General features: G+C 45.2%; 1 protein-coding gene across 1 annotated transcript in view; it reads right to left on the bottom strand.

The window, feature by feature from the left end:
- LAMC2 (laminin subunit gamma 2) overlaps positions 1-19,187 on the bottom strand; it is a gene marked incomplete at its 5' end in the record, with an annotated part of 58,443 nt that extends 39,256 nt beyond the window's left edge. The window contains 2 exons of the mRNA XM_081112749.1: positions 101-289; positions 19,112-19,187. Of these exons, the coding sequence (XP_080968875.1) occupies positions 101-289; positions 19,112-19,187 (265 nt within the window). The remainder of the gene's footprint in view (positions 1-100; positions 290-19,111) is intronic.
- Between the last annotated feature and the right edge of the window lie 1,800 nt (positions 19,188-20,987).

Below are 20,987 nucleotides of genomic sequence, written 5' to 3'. Positions count from 1 at the left end.
TCTTGGCCTGTTGGCCTCTCCCTCCAACCCGCTCTCCCTCCCTCCCTCATTGCCTTCCTCCCCTTCTCCATCTCCCTCTTTGTCCCTTTCGCCCAGCTACCTTTGGAGTTACAGTTGCAGGGTAAACAGCGGTCTCTTTCTCTCTGCCTGTAGAATCCTTCCTTGCACCGCTCGCAGTGAATGCCACCGGTGTTGTCATTGCAGTTGAGGCAGCGGAATCCATGCCCTGTCTGCCTGTGAAGTTCTGGATCAAAGACACATTGCCGGGACTTCCCATTGCAATCACAGACTGGGGATCAGGAAAGAAAAACATCATTAGCTAAAAGCACGGAGACAATTCTCCCAGGTGCTGTTTTATTAATATAAGTTATGCACGGGGTCTACAGCTTAGTCCAACTACTCGATGGAGTAAGAGGAGGAAGTGAAAGGAGCCGGGTGAGGACTGTGAGAGTTCTCACTCATCTAAAGGAAGGAGCAGGTACGCAGTGCTGGTGGGGTGTTGCCTGGGAGAACATGAGTCCAGGGTTACCCAATTGTCCATTTCCTCAAAAGTCTTATGTGTTTGTATGTGAAAATTTCTGAATTCAATATTTGCAAGAAGTTCGTTTTTAAAACCCCATGCAACCCTATAGGAAAAGTGTATGGGCCGGAGACCTGCGGACTGCCAGCATGTGCACACTGGCACAGCTGTCTAACAGCTGGTGGCGTCATCTATTCAAGACACACAACACATCATCTGTTCCTCCAGTGATGGTCCATGCTGAGGAGCTAATGGCTGTCTGGACAGGTATCTCCTGCCCCACTCACTGTGCCTGGCATGTGCCTTCCAAAGCCAAGTATCAAAGAGAACCATAGCCCCATGAAGAATAACCTTTTCCAAGAGTCTATGGGAGTTTATCCGGTGGATATTCCAAAGAGACGCACAGAGTGACATCTCCATGTGGGACCTACAGAGCCAATGAGGGAACACGTGGAAATACTTAGCATAGTACCTGGCACAGAGCAGATACTAAGAAATGTTTCATCACCACGTAGAAGAGAAAGATGACGAGCCTTGAGGTTAAAAGAATTGGATCAAATACTAGTTCTGCTGGTTTCTGGGGCAAATTACTTGAACTCTCTGAATCCTGGCTCTTGTCTTATAAATGTACACACATTATCTGCCTCCCTGGGCTGGTGAGAGGGTCCCACTGAGAAGAGAATATCTAGTCCTTCGCCTACACTATTGTATCCCTCCCTCCCACGGGACAGGCACTGCCTTAGATGGGAAAAGTGCAGCTCTGAAAGGGTAAGTCACTTGCCCCAGTGGAGAGCTGGAATTTGAACCCGTCTGATGCCAAAACTCACTTTCTTTTCGCCAGGCACACTGTGTCTATGGGTCATGCAATCCTACTGAGAGCCTGTTTCTAGAGGTGCCTAGGGCCATGACTTACCCAGAGCACTGATAACAACTTCAACAAATATGCCAAGATGTACGGAGCAGCTGCCCTTACAAGCCGAGTCAGGCTCTGAAGACACAAAGGTGACTCCGCAAATCTTAGGAGCTTCCTAAGCAACTCCCTTACAACAGCTCCTAGAACCCTCATGCTACTTTGGATGCCATCTAATCTAGGGCAAGTCAACTAACATCAAACCAGAGCCCGCTCTATTTCCAGGACTTTAAGTGCATCGGCTTACAACAACACTTTAACCTGAGTCTTACTATCCCCATTGCACAGAAGAAACAGATGTTTAGAGGGAGTAGGTGTCCTGCTCAAAATCAGACAGCTACATGGGCTAAAATAAATGTGCTCCCAGGCCTGCCCAACCACAAAGCCCTTACCTTTCCACTGGACTCCCACTTCTTGAGAATCTGATTTACTACTGAACGTAGGCATTCTTTTTATAAATTCAGTTTCTTCTTGAATCCTTTCTAATCTAGTACAATCTCCTGTTCTTCCTTAGACAGTACTGGTTGTTATAAATTATTTTTATAGAATCTTAAATCTGTCTCCCTCCCTATAATTTTTACCATATATTCTTGTTCTTCCTTGGAAACTCTCTCTCTCACACACACACACACACACACACACACACACACACACACACACACCCCTACTCTCTTTTTCATTTATCTATTCATCAGACATTTATTTTAGACATTGTTCTATAAGGCACTGCATCAGCCAAGCCTTTGAATATCTTAAGGCTAGAGGCCCAGTGCACTTGGGGCGGGGGTCCCTCAGCTTGGCCTGTGCCCTCTTGTAGTCCGGGAGCCCTCGGGGGATGTCCGACTGCTGGCTTGGGCCTGCTCCCTGGGAGAGGCTCCTGGCAACACCACAGCACTCGCCAGCCGTGAGCCTAGCTTCTAGCTGAGTGGTGGTCTCCCTATGAGAGCACACTGACCACCAGGGGGCAACTCCTGCATTGAGCATCTGCCCCCTGGTTGTCAGTGCGTGTCATAGTGACCGGTCGTTCCACCATTTGGTCAATTTGCATATTAGTCTTTTATTATATAGGATAGTAGCTATAGCATCTCCCTCCTTCATCTTTTTTCCTTCAGGTTAAGATGGAAGGTGACAACCTCCAAGACCTCCAACATTTCCCATGTGATGATTTCTAGATCCTTCTTAACTACCTACCTGTCTAAGAACAAACTCTAATTTTCAATATGTTTGTTTAAATGACCAGATTTATTACAGTATGTCGAGTGTGGTTTGAACAGCTCTGCTTCCAACAAGATCAGGTATTACAATTCCATGGTTGCAGCCTAACATTTCATTAAACTTACAGCCTATTAAGTTTGCGCTCAAGTCAAGCTCCCAGGGCTTTTCACAGAGCTGGTGCCAAGGCGAATCTTTCCCAGTGAATGCTTGTGTAACTGATGTTGTGGATCTCGAACAGATGTGCCACACAGCTGTCATGTGCTGTGAAATTTCTACCGAGTACATCGTCAGGCACGTACAAGAGCTACATTCACTAGCCAACGATCCTTGTGTGGTTACTCAGCTGGGTCAAAGGCAGCCAGTGCCCTCTGTGCCCTAGATGCCTTTGGCGAGGAGTCTCAATATAATTACAAACTTTTCATTGTGCCTTTCTTATTCAGAACAAACTTTTTGCTGGTGATAGTTAACTTCATAAAGACAGCTCATGATATATTTAATTTAGAGTAATATTTAAAAAATAGACAACCTTGTCACTATTATTATTATTTATTATTATTTTTTTTACCACCTCTCTCTCCTTCTGTCCAAGCTCTATTCTGAAAGAACTATGTTCTTCCTTTAAAGTCACAGTCATCCTTAGAGCTGCATTACAGTTCCAGCAAGGGAGGTCTTCAACCAGCATCTCCACTCTGGAACTTGCCCAATAGGTTACAAACCTATTGTCAATCTACCCTTCTCTCTGTCACATGGGTTTTCGTCAAACCCCAAGGTCATACTGGCTGGAGTGAAAGAACCTATGGGCCTCATGTCCAGGGAGTGCATTGGCCTCCTGTGTCTGCATTACGAGGTCATCCCATGAAGACACTCTCTCCACCCTTGTCTGCAGGACTTTGAAACCACAATGAGCTCAACACTTAGCTGCACTGCACTTAGCTCAATGTTGAGTCTTCCGAACACTCACACCCAGAGAATGAAGAGAGGGAGTTTGCCCTTTTGCATGGAATGACCCCTTTTGTCACGGATGCATTTGCAACATGCCCTCTCTCAAATCATCTCCCAAATTTAGACTAACTTCCCAAACACCAATTATTACTCAATCTTACTACTGAGAAAAAAATCTTTATGCTTCCAATTTCAGATTATTTCTGCAACTGAGCTGAACAGAATGGGCCTCATATAGCTTGTGCCTGGTCTGTCTTATTCTGCGATCCATTTCTGCCCAGCCACTACCATGGGCACACCACTGGTTGCCAAAGGGCACTGCCAGGCTAGGAAAAAGGTGACAGGGACCAGAGGGGATTCTGCCGAAAGGGCTAAAGGGAGAAGCTGTACATCCCCTCAGCCAATCCTGTCACACAGAAACCACGCCCCCTGTAGAGAGCATTTCCGCTTACGTTCTTAAAGAAGAGAGAAATTTCGCTTTATGTCTGAAATGTACTGATTTTTAAATATTGGCAGAAATTTTTTTTTTAATTAATTTTTGAAATGAAGCAGGGAAAATATCTTCACTTGATTCTGCTCTTCAAACAGGCCGAAAGCACTCTCATGCTGTAGAAAAGGAAACACGAAGCCCTGGTATCTGGCTCAGTGTCTGTATTTGTAGTGTCTGTGTTTCATGCTTTCCAATGAACAAATGAATGAATGTTTTCTTAAACTTCAGGAAATTCCTAGATGTGTTTCTACCATTCAAAGGACCCCACGTGTTCCCACATGTCTGGCTGTGCCGAAAAAATACAAATACCGACATTTAGCAGACACTCTCTTCCCCGTTCCTGGAGGGGATGCTTTTCTCCACAGAAGCCCTGTCTAGGAAATGGCATTTTTTTAAATAACTTATAATACAATGACTTATTTAGGTTAATAGAACTAAATACAAGGCTAGACTACATTTCAAACAAGAGGAAATTCTAAAAAGTATTTTAGTATACTTCCCTTCCTCTATGCTTAGTCTTGTTCACCTTTATGCCTAGAATTTTCTCATTTTCATTTTGTAATGTACTTGATATTTTTCCAAATTCTGGGCCAGCAGCAAATTTCATGACTATGTTCTCTTGTTTTCATCAAGGAGCCTTGAAACAAAAGCAAGTGATGGAAGTGTAACGATAAAGTTCTTGGACATTTCCCTTTTATCAATAGTCCATTCATTCTTCCATTCACTCAACAAATTGATATTAAGCATCTACTATATGCCAGGCCCTGTTCTAGGCACAGGGGGAACAGGGTATACAAAACCAATAGATGTTCCAGTCCTCCTGGAGTTCTCATGCAAGTTGGAGGGAAAGAAAATAAATAAGAAATACAGAGAGAATCCTGAGAGTGATATTTGTTAAGGAGAGTTACAGAAAACAGTGAAGGGAAATAAAAATTAAGGAGTGGGTAAGGTATGTAAGGAAGGAAGGGTTGAAAAGTGCCCTGTGCTGGTTTCCTATTTTATTTCTATTTTGATAGTGGTCTGTTCATGATCTTTGTCCATTTATCTAATGGGCACCATGGGTTTTTTAATTATAAATTATCATGGCTTATTTACATAACAAAGGTAGCAAACTATTTGCTTGTCATGTTGCAGATTTTCTTTGTCCCTCCTAATAAATCCCTTTCTTGACAAAGTGCCTCACTGATAGATTTTGTTTTACTGATTCTTATTCCTTTCCCTCCTTCCTTCGTCTCTCCTTGGTCAATGAGCTATACATCTATTTCATTCATTTAATAAACATCACCTCATGCCTAACACTGAGGCTGCACTTGGTGCTTAGACACTGGGCCTTCATGAAGAAGAAAGATTTCAAAAAGGGGAGTTGCCAATGGTTTATTTTGTCAAATATGATATTCTGTATATATTTACTTAATATCTATTGGGTTTTGTCAAACACCATCACATCATTCACATTTTCCTCATTTCACCATGGATGTGGGACCTGGCCTTAAGGCAGTGGTTCTCAACCTGTGGGTCACGACCCCTTTGGCTGTCGAACAACCCTTTCACGGGGGTCGCCTAAGACCATCCTGCATATCAGGTATTTATATTATGATTCATAACAGTAGCAACATTACAGTTATGAAGCAGCAACGAAAATAATTTTATGGTTGGGTCACAACATGAGGAACTGTATTTAAAGGGCCAGAAGGTTGAGAACCACTGCCTTAAGGTATCATTGCACCAGAAAATACAGAAACAAATCAGACTGGGACCCTGAATGGACCTGAAGCCTCATAGGCTCTAGAAATCAAGACAGGCAGGCCCTGCCCCTCTCTCCCTGACTATCATAGGCGCCAGGTCCCATCCATTTCTCTTATTCGTCTCTTCATTTGTACTGCGCTCTTTCCAAACTAGGGACCTCTCTTCAAGGTTGTGTCCCGTCCTCTCTTTGTCCCCTCACTCCAATGCCCAGAAATCCTTGTCTCTATCGGCCAGGGTTCTCTCCACCAAGTTACCCCGAGCCCTCCATAAACACATCTAAATACCGAGTCATCTTACTCAGATTTGCACATATTTTTTCAGTCTAGTAAAGCGTGGGTGGTCATTGTGTCCTGACTAAGCTGTATGCTCCCTCTTCGGCACTTTAAGTATTTATTATGATAATAACTATCATAGCACCGGACCCTCAAGGTGCTTCTTAGCAAAGCCCGCCAGGCAGCCAGACACAGGCTGATCCACCCCCCCACCCCCACCCCCATCGCATCCCCAGACTCAGGTCCAAGGAGCTGGAAACCCTGCACCAGCAAGGGCAAGGTGTGCGGAACCCCTCAGGCTCCCTTCATGCCACCGCCCTCTTTCCAACACAGCTCCAACAGGTCGGGGCAGGAAGCGCGGGGGCAAAGGCTGTTTCCAAGCTGTATCCTTAGGAGAATGGAAGGAAACGGAAAATATTTCCTCGGGTTGCACTTGGGGCCAGGCCCTGGAATACTCAGCATCGATGGCTGCAGTTCATCCAGGCCTCATTTTAAATTTTCCATAGGAAATGCTGCAAACAATTACGAGAAATTTTTCACAATTTGGCATACAACGCATCGTTTGTGTTAAGCAGATCCTCTTTCTTTTGTTCTACACTTAAAACCACGCTCTGCTATTCACCCAGGTGATCACATTGCCATCTTCATGCAATTTAGGGAATCACCGCGTTTTTAGTGCTCCCGTAGTGACAACAAAATTAAAAATGCAAACTTCTTTCCAAACCCTGAGGATGTGGCTCCGCTGAGCTCTGCAACTTGATCTCATTCCTGATTCCCTCTCTTGTTCACTGGGCTCCAACACACAGAGCCTCACAGGAATCTGGGATGCACCAAGCTCTTCCTTGCCATCACCAGGCCCTGGTTGCTACTTCCTTTGCCTGGGGCTCTACCCTCTTCCACTCTCCTTAAACCCACAGGACAACCAGAGTGATCTTTTTGAAGAGCATAAATCAGATCGTGTAGGGTTCCTGCTAAGAACCCTTCAACAGCTTCTTCCTGCTCTGAATGCCCACAGGACTTCATCTCCACCTCTCTCCCAGCACTTGCCACTTTCTCTCCCATGCCATCACTATTTGTGTCCATGACTTACTTCCCCTTTAGCATTTCACACGTTTGTGTCCCCACAAACAGTACCTAACACAGAGCTTGGGAGAGTGATTGTTGGATGAATGGATGGATGGATGGATGGATGGATCGAAGGGTAGATGGAAAAATGAATAGAAGGAGGAAAGAAGAAAGGAAGGAAGAAAGTCTGACTCTTAAAAATGCTAAACAAGAACTCGAACATGCAGAAATCTCCGAGTCCAGGAACCCAATATGAAAATTTCTCAACACAATACACAGATTACATATATGGCATTCAGTGTAAAAAGCTAATGTTTCAACAACAACAAAATCCACAGTGAAATGGGAACAGAAAGACTTGTCAGAGGAACATGGTACTCTGAGGTACGAGGAGTGTGGGGTGTTCTTCCAGGTAGCTGCTTACACCACATGAACGATTTCTGTGCCAGGGCTGCCTGCGAATCTGTGCCCTGTGAGCTTGGAGCTGCAAAGACCTTCTGCCTGTCGTCTCAAAGGGCAGCAAGCCGAGGGCTGCACGGGAGGCAGGGCAAGGCCGTGAGGCAGGCTGGAGACCATGAGATCAGTTTGCAGAGATCTGGCAGCCTTGACAGGTAATGTACTTGGCTGGTGTGTGGGACTAGCTCATGAGCTAGGAATCTGAGTGTCATGTTTGAACTTGACCGTGTGTGCTGGTTGCTATTACGTAGAGCTTTGCTGCTCTCGCTTCCATTTCAGCTGCTTAGTGCGCACTTATACTGATGCAGTTAAACAGCAGCAAGGGTAGCAAACCAGTTACCTGTAACGGATGAGTCCATGCAGAAACCATGTAGAGATGACATTCAATTCTCTTTCTTATTTAGAGGGGAGGTGTGTGCCCTGTGTTTCCTTTCTAGCATTTTGTACCCCTCTTTCCCTTTCTGGGACATTGAGTCTTGTTCTCTCCTTTTTTGAGACTCTTCCCTTAAATATCATGACATCATATACTGTCAGATTTCTTCTTGGCTTCTGACCCCACACACACACACACAAGTCTGCAGCCTCCTTTCCTCACCCCAACTCTAAATGTTGCTGTTCCTCAAGGCTCAGCCCTGAACCTCCGTGACTCCTCACTCTAGAAAAGCCGTGGGCAAACTACGGCCCGCGGGCGGAGAAATGAATAAAACTATTGAAAAAAAAGACCGTACCCTTTTATGTAATGATGTTTACTTTGAATTTATATTAGTTCACACAAACACTCCATCCATGCTTTTGTTCCGGCCCTCCGGTCCAGTTTAAGAACCCATTGTGGCCCTCGAGTCAAAAAGTTTGCCCACCCCTGCTCTAGAATCTCTCACCCAAGCCAGGCCTTCGGTAACCGTGACAGGTGTTGCCATACCAAGATTCTTCCCTGGCCCAGACTTCATTCTCAACTTGAGACCCTCATGCTCAGTCAACCACTTTACATTCCCAACTGGTTATCTCAAAAGCTCGTTACACAAAACACGTTTAAAAGCAAACTCACGGTTGTCAGGCCTCAAGTCAGAAAGCTGGAAGCTATCCTTATAGGTTCTCTATCTTTCTTACCTGCCCATACACTAGTCACCACCTCATTTTATTGATTCGACCCACTAACTAGCTCAAGTCCATCCAAGTGCGCCTCCACTGTGACTACTCCAGACCAAACCCCAATCATCCCTTGCCTGCCACAGCTTTCTGACGGCATTCCCTGCAACTTCTCTTGCCTCCATCCACTCAGTAGTCACTAAACCTTTTCAAAGTAGAAATTTTACCACTACCGCTCTGCTTGAAACTCCATGATGCCTTCCCTTTACATCCAGAGTAAAGACCAGAATTCCTTAACATTGCCTGCAAAGATGTCAGTGTTCTAAGCCTATATAGTTTCCCAGCCTGATTTCCTGTAACACTTCCCACGGAGACATCTCTCCCTCTCCCATTCATTTCACTTACACTTCATTTTCTCTCTTTACTCCCTCTGCTTCTTTAAATTCTTGCTTTGTAAAGGAAAGCATCATTGTGAGGAGAGGTGAGTTGGAACTAACAATCTTAACCACCCTTTTCGGGTTTTGTTTGTTCAAAGAAGTTACACTAATAATGAAACATTAATTTATCTTATGGAATGTCATCCCCTTTCCTGGAGTCAAAGAACTGGCCTCATGTAAACTGACAACGCTTTTATGCTCAAACATAGCAACTGTCACCTCCATGTAAATAGCTTGATTGAAAATGGTGAGTAAAATTAAAGTTGAGAATAGTGTTCACTTTTTAAGAGATGACAAATGCCTATTTTCAGGACAAAAGCAATGATTGAAAGTGTCCTTAAATATTCATTACACCTGACATGAATATAACATTACTAGTATATGGTAACTATAATTGAAAAATTTAAATAAAGTAAAAATTTACAAAATCAAAGTCTCTAAATACTCAAGATGACAAGGCATTTTTATTATATTACACTTCCATGTGCTGATGAAAATGCTCCTAAGCACTGTCTAGTTTTAAAACCTCCCTGCGTGAGATTTCTCTTTCCATGGTTTAAAATGGTTCTCAGTTTGGGTGAATATTTAAAACAACATCTGAACAGTCCTTTATTGAAACTGATCCTGAATTTTAGGTTTAATGTGTGACTATCTGCTTTAGTTTTATCTTTTTAAGGTTTGTCACAATATGTCTTCTAATTAGAATAAGAAAATGGAACTGGCACGAACCTCACTAGGAATTTTTTGACTGAATTCAGTTTTCACTGCTGCCTTCCCAACAACGCAGCCAGAGCCGCCAGCGCCACATCCTGCCTGATCCTTTGGTTCCCAGGACCCATCGCTGCCCAAGCAGGGTGAGCGAGGCTGCCAAGGGGAAGTGCCCTGAGAAGAGGGACAACAGAGGTCAGGGCTCTAATCATACGGGTCACTTTGAATGATAAAATGTGGGCCAAGCTTTCCAACTCTGAATAGTCTAAAGTTACCGAGAGTCAAGGAAACTCAGATCACCACATTTTCCTTTTGACAGATTGTGGCTTAAAAGGAGTCACCTATTTCCACCGAGTTTATAGCACTTTGTATTACGACCCAGACTTGGAAAAGGCACAGGTGGACTTAGAGAACTCAGCCTAGTGACGATGACACCAGGAGACCACACCTGGAGATGTCTTCCCCTAACTCCCCACCAGGGTTCCGGCAGCCGGTGGGGAGAGGGAAACACTGGCTGCCGGAAACAGAGAGGTTGGGGACACTGATTTTTGTCTGCCTAGCAAAGGAGTTGAGGGCAGAGGAGGAGGCTGAGGGCTCAGGCTGAGCTCAACAGGAAAGGGAAGAGAAGAGTAGGACACGAGACACAGAAGAGCCTCCCTTCTCTCACACCTGCGCCTTTAAGGCTTCATTCCAAGACAGCAGGTGTCGGCTATAGTACGAGACTCAGTTTGTGTTCATGGTAAGGATTCCATGTGTAGGTATTCACCCACCTACATGTAACCCCACGCATCTCTGACCACATAAATAGCAATTTCTGTATTTCCCCGAGTTCATCTATAACAGTGGTTCTCAACCTTCCTAATGCCGCGACCCTTTAATACAGTTCCTCATGTTGTGGTGACTCCCAATTTCATTGTTACAAATTGAACATAATTAAAGCATAGTGATCAATCACAAAAACAATATGTAATTATATATGTGTTTTCCAATGGTCTTAGGCGACCCCTGTGAAAGGGTCGTTCGACCCCCAAAAGGGTCACGACCCACAGGTTGAGAACCGCTGATCTATAAAGAAAAGCATCCAATACAGAAATCACATTTGATTGTGATTTTTAGGAAGCCTACTTAAGAAACATTTTCTACCTGGCCCAGCAAAAGGTGTCAGGTGCCCCTTTACAAAGCAGCTGAAATAATGAAAATTAGAGAGTCCAGGACAGGTAGAAGTGACACCGAAATGAGGACCAAAAGGAAAGCAATCGTGCATGAGGCATATCTATACATATAAAAGGCTAACATGCAAAGTGTCCCCTCGGGAGTTCAAATGAGAGACTGGGAGTTCGATTGCTCACTATGACGTGCGCTGACCACCAGGTGGCAGCACGAAATGAATGAAGCCCCATGTCGGAAGCTGGAAGGCCCTGATCGGCCCTGACTGCCAGCCAGGCCAAGGGAACCTACCCGTGCACAAATTTCATGCACCAGGCCTCTAGTGAATAAAGAAAAGCTTAAAAGGAAGTTTTGGAGTATACATTACATGCGGCATTTCAATCACCTAAATTTGTGTTTTGTTGGCTCCTTAAAAACAGTTACCCAATAATTCTCCATCTTTAAACCCTTCATTGCTTTTATAAACAATATATTTTTGCACATGGAGATTCGCCATAGATTTAGTTTTATTTTTTTTGCTATCACCACACCTCTTCACAAAGACACACATATTTAGGTGTGTGTGTGCTAACTATACACCACTATCGTTTCCAGTTTCGACCAAAAAAAGCAGTGGTAATTCATGTACATTTACATTGTTGGGAAAATATGTGTGGAGTGCATTTATCACATCTTCCTTAATGATTCTTTTCCAAAATAAGCCCTTTTAAAAACAATAAATTAAAAATGTACTGCTTAAAGTCAGAAAATGAATTGAATGGCCTTTCAGGAGCCCAACCATTTTTAGATCCATAACTAGAAGTAACAAATATTCCAAGGAAAGTTTGGACCATGAAGCCTTCCCCAGGGAGTGGAAGCCATATGTCCCGTGTCTCAGTCAGACAAATGTGCTACCTCCCCACTGTCACTCCCCACGCCCAGTTGACTGTGACTGCCTCCCCCTCTCCACGGATCTCAGTGAGTGAAGATCACCTCCTACCATGTCCAACCCCCTCGACGAGGCCAGAGCAGAAGCTTGGGTCGCAGTTGGAACCACTGCTTGCAAAGTGGACCAGTCTGTTTGAGATGAGAAATGATCTTTAAACATTAGGGATCCCCTTTTACCAAAAGCAAAATGGGTAGTCATTTGAAACAGCAGTAAGCATGCGTAAAGATTACGGTGTCAATGTTCTACCCGTAAACAGACATGGCCCAGAAAGACTCCAAAACTTATACCTCTGGACACAAATACACATCAATGGATTCAAAATGTCAACAATCATTGAAGAAAAATGACTGATAAAACACTGAAAAGCTTATTGCCGTCCCTTAAACGTAAATTTTGAATTAATCAAAATTATATCTATTTTTCTGTCAGATCGGCAAAAAATATGTTTTTTGGTGTGCCCTAGAATTTCAGTAATTAGTTTATGTGTGCCATGAAATTAAAAAAAAGTTTGAAAAATCCCTGGCCCAGAAGCCTGAAGATGCCCAGGGGGTGAAATTAATGTATGTATATCTATACATATAGATATACTTATAGCCTTTGCTCACCTGAACTCCACCTGTCTTCCGATACGCAGAAGGGAGGACTCAGGCCCTTCTACTGATCAGTGTTGGAGGAAGAACCGTTTTTTTCCTCTTTCAAAATTGTGACATAAGAAGCACCCGTTTGTTGGGAAGGCACATACACAGACATACCGTCACCCACAGACACAGAAAAGATTTAGCTTTCGGCTTTGGATATGATGCAAATATTACATCATGTACCCGGGGGTTATATTAGAACACAGCCCAGTAATGATTCAGTAATCCACTAGGTCTAATTTGTGACTAAGTTAGAGTATTCCAGAATCTATGGGGCTCCTATAGATTGGTAATGGATGAATCAAGTCTTGTCCTGGCAAATTTTCCTAGGGGTGGGGAAGGGAAAGGGGGAAGGAGGGGAGTCAAAGCCGTACAGTTGAGCCACTAAGAAACTTAAATGGGGGTAGTGCCCTTGGCGGTCCCGGAGCTGCCTCTTGCTTTACAGTGTTTGGGCGAACAGACCCAGGGACGCCCCTTCTCCCAGCCTCCGGCCACCCTCCTGCGTCTTATCCAGTCACCACCTTCAGCACCACCTCCGAGACCAGCCAGTACACCCGCTTCTTTTCTACCTTAACCCCTTATCGCCGAACAACCATGAGCTCCCAGATCCGTCAGAATTATCCCACCTGCATGGAGGCTGCGGTCAACCACCTGGCCCCCCACTTCCCCTGCCTCTGCGGGCGCCCACACCTACCTCTCTCTGGGCGAGAAGGCAGAGAAGGGCTCCTAGTGTCTCTTAAAGTTGCAAACCCAGCGCGGTGGCCGCACTCCCCCCCAGGACGCGCTGAGGCCTCCCTAAATGAGTGGGCAGAACTCGGGGCGCCAGGGAGGCCGCCCCGGGCTTGGGGAGGAACATGACCAGGCCCTGGTGGACCTTCGTGCCCTGGTTCTGCCCCCGCAGACGCTCAGCTTTAAAGTCCTGCAGAGCCACTTCCGGGTGAGGAGGGGAAGCTCATCAAGAAGATGGGCCCCACCTGGCTCCCTCCGCAGGCTGCGGCCCCAGGCCGGGCGGGGGAGTGGCTGTAGGAAAGGCTCCCCTTCCAGCACCACTAGGAGCCTGTGGAGCCCCGAGGCCTGTGAGGGGCCCCTCTGCCTCCCCTGGTGTCTGCCTTGTGCCTGAGCCTCTCCCGGAAACCCCAGCCATTCTTTTAACCACCCTGCAGCCCTCTCCCATGCACTGGACCAAATGGAACAATAAAGCAGTGGTTCTCAACCTTCTGGCCCTTTCAATACAGTTCCTTATGTTGTGACCCAACCATAAAATTATTTTCGTTGCTACTTCATCACTGTAATGTTGCTACTGTTATGAATCGTAATGTGATATGCAGGATGGTCTTAGGCGACCCCTGTGAAAGGGTCGTTTGACTGCCAAAGGGGTCGCGACCCACAGGTTGAGAACCGCTGCAATAAAGCTTTTTGCAGAAAAAAACAACAACAAAAAACTTACATGGAACAAATATTCCCAGGATTGACACCTTAATTTCACGCTCCTGACTTTCCCATGAATACTGATCACAAATCAGCATTCTTCCTCAGCTTCTCAGACCAGAGGAGCTAAACCAGTGGCTGCTCCCCCAATTCAGGACACCCAGAGTTTAAGCTGCATAGAAATTTCCAACTTACACTCCAACCGAACTCTACACTCCTGTTGATTGTACACACTTGAATATAAGGTAAACATTTTTATTTTTCAATTTTTTTTCTCTCTCAGGGGGAAAATAGGTCACATTTAAGTCTTTTCACAATCTCTCAAAGGATTTTTTTAAAAATCCTTTTTAAAGGATTTTTTAAAAAAAAAACTAAAGTATTGTTTGGGGAAGACACATTAATTTGAAATGACTTCAATGAATGTTTTGGACACCTATCAGTGAGAAAGAGGCCAAGCTATCGAACAAATGTACACTTAAGGATTTTTTTTTTAACCCTCACCTAAGGGCATGCTTAGAAAAAGGAAGGGAGAAGGAGGAAGGGGAGGAGAGAGAGAGAGAGAAGAAACATCAATTCATTGCCTCCTGTACATGCCCATACTGGGGACTGAACCCACAACCCAGGTACATGCCCTGACTGGGAATAGAACCGGCAACCTTTAGGAGCATAGCACGATGCTCAAACAACTGAGCCACTCGGCCAGGCAGGATGATTGTTAAATGTTTTTAAAATGGGGTACTTTCTAATGACAGCACCAATAACAGACTCAAAGAGGGCTGTATCTCAAGCCACCTAGTCCAGCGTGAAGAAGAAACTGTACTAAAGTGGCTTTGGGAATGCTAAAGATGAATGGAGAGAATTTCAATTAATTACTTCATGAAATGTGAGTGAGCTAACCAATACTCCTAAGTTATTAGTTTGTAAATTATGTGACTTTAAATATATTTGTGTCACTAATTTCCTAAATAAAACATAAAGAGACATGTGGCCATCTATATTTATTTTCATAATTAAGTTGACCTAACTATTAAGAAGTGAAAGACCATCCTACATGGGGTCATCTTATATTTGGTCATATTCCAGAGAGCAACAGATTTGCTGAGTCTATATGTGATGAGGTCTGGTGGTGACAGAAGGCAAGGAGAAGACATGATATAAAATCCAGTCTTGAAATTCCAATCTGCTTTGGGTTCCTTGTCAGGTTCTTTGTCATTTGTTTCATTGGGTAAAGCTGAGGGCTCATTCCAGCCTAAGCACAAGGCTCCTCATCACCTTTTTTAAAAAAATATATTTTTATTGCTTTCAGAGGAAGAGAGAGAAAGAAAGAGAAACATCAATGATGAGAGGGGATTATTGATCGGCTGCCTCCCGCACACCCCCTACTGGGGAATGAGCCCGCAACCCGGGCATGTGCCCTTGACCGGAATCGAACCCAGGACCCCTGAATCCGCAGGCCCACGCTCTATCCTCTGAGCCAAACCGGCTAGGGCCTCATCACATTTTTTGAGTTAATTCAAGGAGCCTTCAAAAACTTCACCATTAAAACTCACGAGGCAATATAGTGGCCTTCAGTACTGTCAGGACAGTTAATTACAACAATAATACTGACACATAGTGAGTGCTTGAGAGGCACTGCACAAAGTGCTCTACAAAGACCCGAGTAAGAGTGCAGTAGCTTGCTAAATCCCAGCACTGGTAAATGCTGGAGCTTGGATTTGAACCCAGGCAGTCTTACTCCAGAGCCTGCGCTCTTATGCATGATACTACTTAAAGAATTTAAATAACAGAATCCATGAGAGTATAAACCTTTCCACGGGTCCTTTCCACTATTCGTAGCACCTCTTTTCCAGTACCAGGCCATGGGAAAAACCACATTGGTGATTTATAATAATCTTGAATTCTGAGCTCACTATTCTAGAACAATTGCTTCAAAACTTGCCTGATGGCTGAATCCAACAGTGTATTTTAGTCCTCGTCTTTGTATATTCATATTTTTTTAATCTGAACACCAGCTGTTACTCTTACATTGTCGAAACTCTTATTAACTCGTTGCCTAACAAAACACACCTCTTTCTTAACTCTTTTCTCCTCAGCGCTCATCCCTCCCGATCCTCCTTCATTGTTCTTCCATCCCCTTGTTAAGTGTTGAGGTTTCTCTTACCTCTGTCTCCCAGGTGCCTCATCTATTGTCACGGCTTTGCTTTCCACCTTTGGGCTCCCGACTGTATATTTCAAACTTTTCTTCTAAACTTCAAAATCATATTTCCAGCTGTTACCCAGGGCTGTTGGACATCTCTACTCTCATCTCAATCAAATTCAACAGGTCCCCCCAGGAATTCCATCCCTCCTCTTCGCTGCTCAACCTTGCTCCCAAATCTCATACTTCTCTCACAGTCCTCCTTTCCTTTAATGGTATCACTGTGTAAACAATCACATGACCCATTTGGACTCTTTGGACCCATCTTGGACTCATTCCTCACAATTTTCCCTTACTGGTATTCCTAACACACACACACTTAATGGATCACCAAATTCTTTCAATTGTACTTTCGAAATGTCTCTGTTACCTGTTTCCTGTCTCATTTTTACTCTTGCAATGGCCATTCACTGGCCTCTCCGAGCACAACTCTATCCCGTAAGCCTCTGAGTGAGCGACCTTGCCTATATCCTGCTTATAAACCACCTGCAACCGCTTTTTGCCTACAGAACACCATCCTAACTGCACAGCCTGGCATGCAAGGCTCTTAGGGACCAGATTCTTGGCTACAGTTCTAGTCTCCTTCTAGCCCCTTCTCCAGTCATACCTCCCCATGTGAACTCTGACCCAGACCATTGGAGCCACATGCCACATTCTCTCACATCAACTGTGAGCTCCTGGAAGGGAGTATGCCTCTTCCTTACTGATCTCCAGACATCCGAGTTCATTATACCTATAGTGTTGGCGTTAGACTTTTAAAAGAAATAAGGTTCCAGGCATTTTAAGTCACTTTACAATAATCTCTCATCCTTTCAGCAGCTCTACAGGGTTGCACAGCACTGCTGCCTCCATTTAACAGGCGAAGAAACAGACTCGGAGTGGCTGAGGTTACTCATAAGGAAGTAGTAAGTGAATGCGATAAAATCTGAAGCCAGGTCAGGCCGCCTCTGAACCGTGTGCTTTAGCTGAGACCATCCCTGAAAGTCTCGCTGATGACATCTAACACCATAACTTCACCTTTGAGGGAACAACCAAGAGGCAATGTCGTTGCTTTGGACTCACAGGGGCAGCCCAGAGGGTGCACAGATGTGGGTCGCTTAGGGAGGTGGCAAATACCATACTTTCAGCCCAACTTCCACTGCATTCCAGCATCCCAGGAGTGGACAAGCAGGTGTGCTCCACCTGGACACCAAACTTTCCACACTCTCACTGAACCCCAAGGTGATGCCTTTTGGAAAGGGAGTCTAATATCCTAAGCAGTCCGTCCCCAAAGAAGAGGGAGTTCTAGAAATGAGCCTGAGCACTGCTTCTGACTCAGCGGTCTACACAGAATGCTCAGAGCTGGTCCGTCCTTGAGAAGGGACAGTGCAAGCTCTGTCCGCTTGAGTCTGATTTCATTAAACAATTGATAAGATCCCACACATTGGTTTCTACTATCTAATGCTAACACACACACACACACGCATGCACGCACGCACAAGCACACGCACACGCACACGCACACAGACTCAACCATAGCCAAGGGGAGAATTGCTTCAATAATTACCCATTATGTAAATATGTACCTTGTTTCCTTATTACTTTCGTAATGTGGTCCCAAAAGTTCCAGTCTAAGAACCCTGAATCAAGTACCAGTTCTGCCAACAGCTGCCTCTGTGGCTCTGTGCAAATCCATTTCCATTTTCTCATTTTTTTAAGTCACCAAATTCTAGCAGTTGATCTATAAAAAGTCCTCGTATATTCCAATATTCAGAGACTATGCTTACTTTTACAATGTTTTTTTTTACTAGCTTAAGACTACTTACCCTAACTCTGAAGGAACCGAACCTGCATGATCATTTCCATAAATAGTTTTTTAAATGATAGTCGTAATGATGGGTTGGAAGTTAGTCCCAAAACTATTTTAGAAAAAAAAGAACAAAAAGGACCGTATCAGAGCACTTAAACACACACTAAAATATCCCTGCCGTTCACATCCCTTCAGGCCAGCATCAGCCCAGGTGGCACAATAATAAATGGAATATCTAAGATGATCCCACGTGCACTGAACATCGCCTCATGTTCATTCATGCACACGTGTGAAAATGCCTCTTAGCCCCATTGAAATGATTGCTGGAATGCCATCAGGTGCAGGAAGCAATATAAACATGAAAACTCAGGGTAATTACCCAGTCAAGTATCAGTGGTAAGACTAGGTGACAAGGAAAACACCCGTTATGTGTTGTCATAGCTGATACGTGGGTACAGTAAGTGGTTGCTAGGCTGCCTGAAAGTTTTGTTTATATCAGCTGAACTTCTCAGGACATGACAGCCACTGGGAGCCCCAGATAAGATCCAATGATCTATGGCGTGTGTGCCAAGTAAATGCCTGATGGATGATTGCTATATGAAAATACTATAAAAGGTAACATTAATCAAAAGTAAGGCATCTTGAAGACTCAAAAGGCTCATTTTCCATCCCAAAGGTGAAACGGGAATTTCAGGAGGGTAACAGAAGAGGTTCATTTTCAAACTTTGTGGTGCTCCGTCACACAAAACACTCGCACCAAAATCCCAACAATAAAAACACACAATGAGAAAAGCGTTTATGCACCAACATATTTACTAATTGCAAAGGGACTCCTTGGTCCAAAAAGCAATCAAGGAACATGCTTAAAGTGAGGAAACCCCTGGTTTGGCGCACCTGTTAGATTGTTTTTAAGTCAGACAGCTTTAAATAGTAGCGTTAGTCTTATTGAAACCCCACCTCTGGAGAAGCCCAGACGGGGGTGGCAGGGAGGAGGAGGGAGCTCAGAGGGGTTCTGAGCAAACTGGGCATCTTCCGCGGTGCATTCAGCCTCGCCGTCTGCACAGAAAGGCCAGTTCGCAGCCCAGGACTGCGAGGTTTCCTCCTGGAACCGACTCACCTTCCCTCCTGAAGGTGGCCCGGGCGGCGGGCAGGAGCAAGACGCAGAGGCAGCAGCTGAGCCAGAGCGCGGGCATGGCCGGGCCGGCGCGCCGTCCACGTCCACCGCTGCAGGGGTCGCTGCCTGGCGCCTGGCGGCCGCTGGTGGTGGTTCTCCCCTGCGCTCCGCTGTGCCTTCCTTGTCCGCGATCAGGTGGTTTTATCGACTCTTCTACCTGACTCAGTCCTGACAGGAAGAGAGCCTGCGTCTCGGGGTGTGACTCACCTGTGAATAAGGAGGACCCAGCCCTCGGGAGGCAGACAAACAGCACCCGCCGAGCTGTAAAAGCGCTCACCCCAGCCGCGGGCTCCCCCCGCGCGCACACCTGGCCGGGGCCAAGGGTGTGGTGCGGAGGCTGCGGCCCAGGGATCCTTCGGGAGGAATGTGCCAGGGCCCTCCTCCTCTCCCGGGGTGGTCCAGGGGTACCGAGGTAGCTAGCAGACCGCCCCTTCCTCAAACTGGGAGGTCCCGCCTCAAGTGCGCAAACGCAGAAAAAAATTGGCAGCCCTGATCGGCTGTGGTCTAAGAGGCATCAAGGAGAACAGGCCAGTCGGAGAGTTACAACAGGGTCCTCTTCTCAACCTCTTCCTGAAACACAGCAGCGGATCCCAGCCCACCCAATCTGCTGACACCTCATTCCTTCCCTCACCATCAGGGGCCAGGACCAACGGTCCCCCGCCCCCGGGGCCCCATAAGTCCCTGATCACTTGGGCTAGCAGCTCATGAAGTCCCCTGTGGACAGGTGGGCCTCCCCATGAAGGCCGGGTAGTATCCCTAACAACTGGTACAGCATCTAGCTCACAGTCGGGGCCAAGTAAGTGTTCTATTGAATCGTATAAGAAAGAGGATCCAGATTTATTACTCCTTTTACATCCTAGACCAGGGATGGGCAAACTTTTTGACTCGAGGGCCACAATGGGTTCTTAAACTGGACCGGAGGGCCGGAACAAAAGCATGGATGGAGTGTTTGTGTGAACTAATATAAATTCAAAGTAAACATCATTACATAAAAGGGTACGGTCTTTTTTTTCAATAGTTTTATTCATTTTAAACGGGCCGGATCTGGCCCGCGGGCCGTAGTTTGCCCACGGCTGTCCTAGACCCTATTTCTGTAGCCATTCGCTATGGACCCATTCGAAAAGGTTTGTTGAGACCCACTGTGAGTATCATACAAGCCCACTGTGCTAGGTGAAGTACGTGATAGCTAGAGAACGGAAAATCTTGGTGTGTCCAACATTGTCCCTTTCCTGTCCCTGTACCTTCTGCTCCTTGTATGTCCACCCATCAGGGCTGTGCAATGTCCCACCGTCCAGCAGGACCAAGGAGCAAGCCCTCCAAAATAAATCTTGAAGGGCAATTTCATTTTAGCACAGACCACTATTGTTCATTATATCTTAAAGGGTAGGACAGATATTTATATCTATCATCATTTTTGGATAGTGATAATAGCCAACACATATATTGTACCTACTATTTGTCATCACTGTATAAATCCTTTATACATAATAACCCTTTGGTCTTCAAAATAACACTATGAAATAGGTGTACTATTAATTTCGCCTTTTTACAGATGAGAAAAACAGAGGCTTGGAAAGATCACGTCACCCTGTGAGTAAGTGGCAAAGCTAAGATTCAAAACCTGGCACTCTAGTTCCAGAGTCCATAAACCCTTTGTTAGGTCCGATTACAAAGCACAATAAAAAAGACAAGTTCACAATATTGAATGAATTCAATATGCAGTCAGTGGTTACTTGTCAACATCTATTATAACCCAAGCAGACTGTGGACTATTGGCCCACGTCAATAAAGCCAAATCACAATGGACTCTGAACAAAGA

The sequence above is a fragment of the Myotis nattereri genome, assembly GCF_964212035.1.
Source record: "Myotis nattereri genome assembly, chromosome: 18".
Lineage (NCBI taxonomy): Eukaryota > Metazoa > Chordata > Mammalia > Chiroptera > Vespertilionidae > Myotis > Myotis nattereri.
The sequence above is the reverse complement of the archived record's forward strand: the minus strand, read 5'-3'. Positions and strand labels throughout refer to the sequence as shown.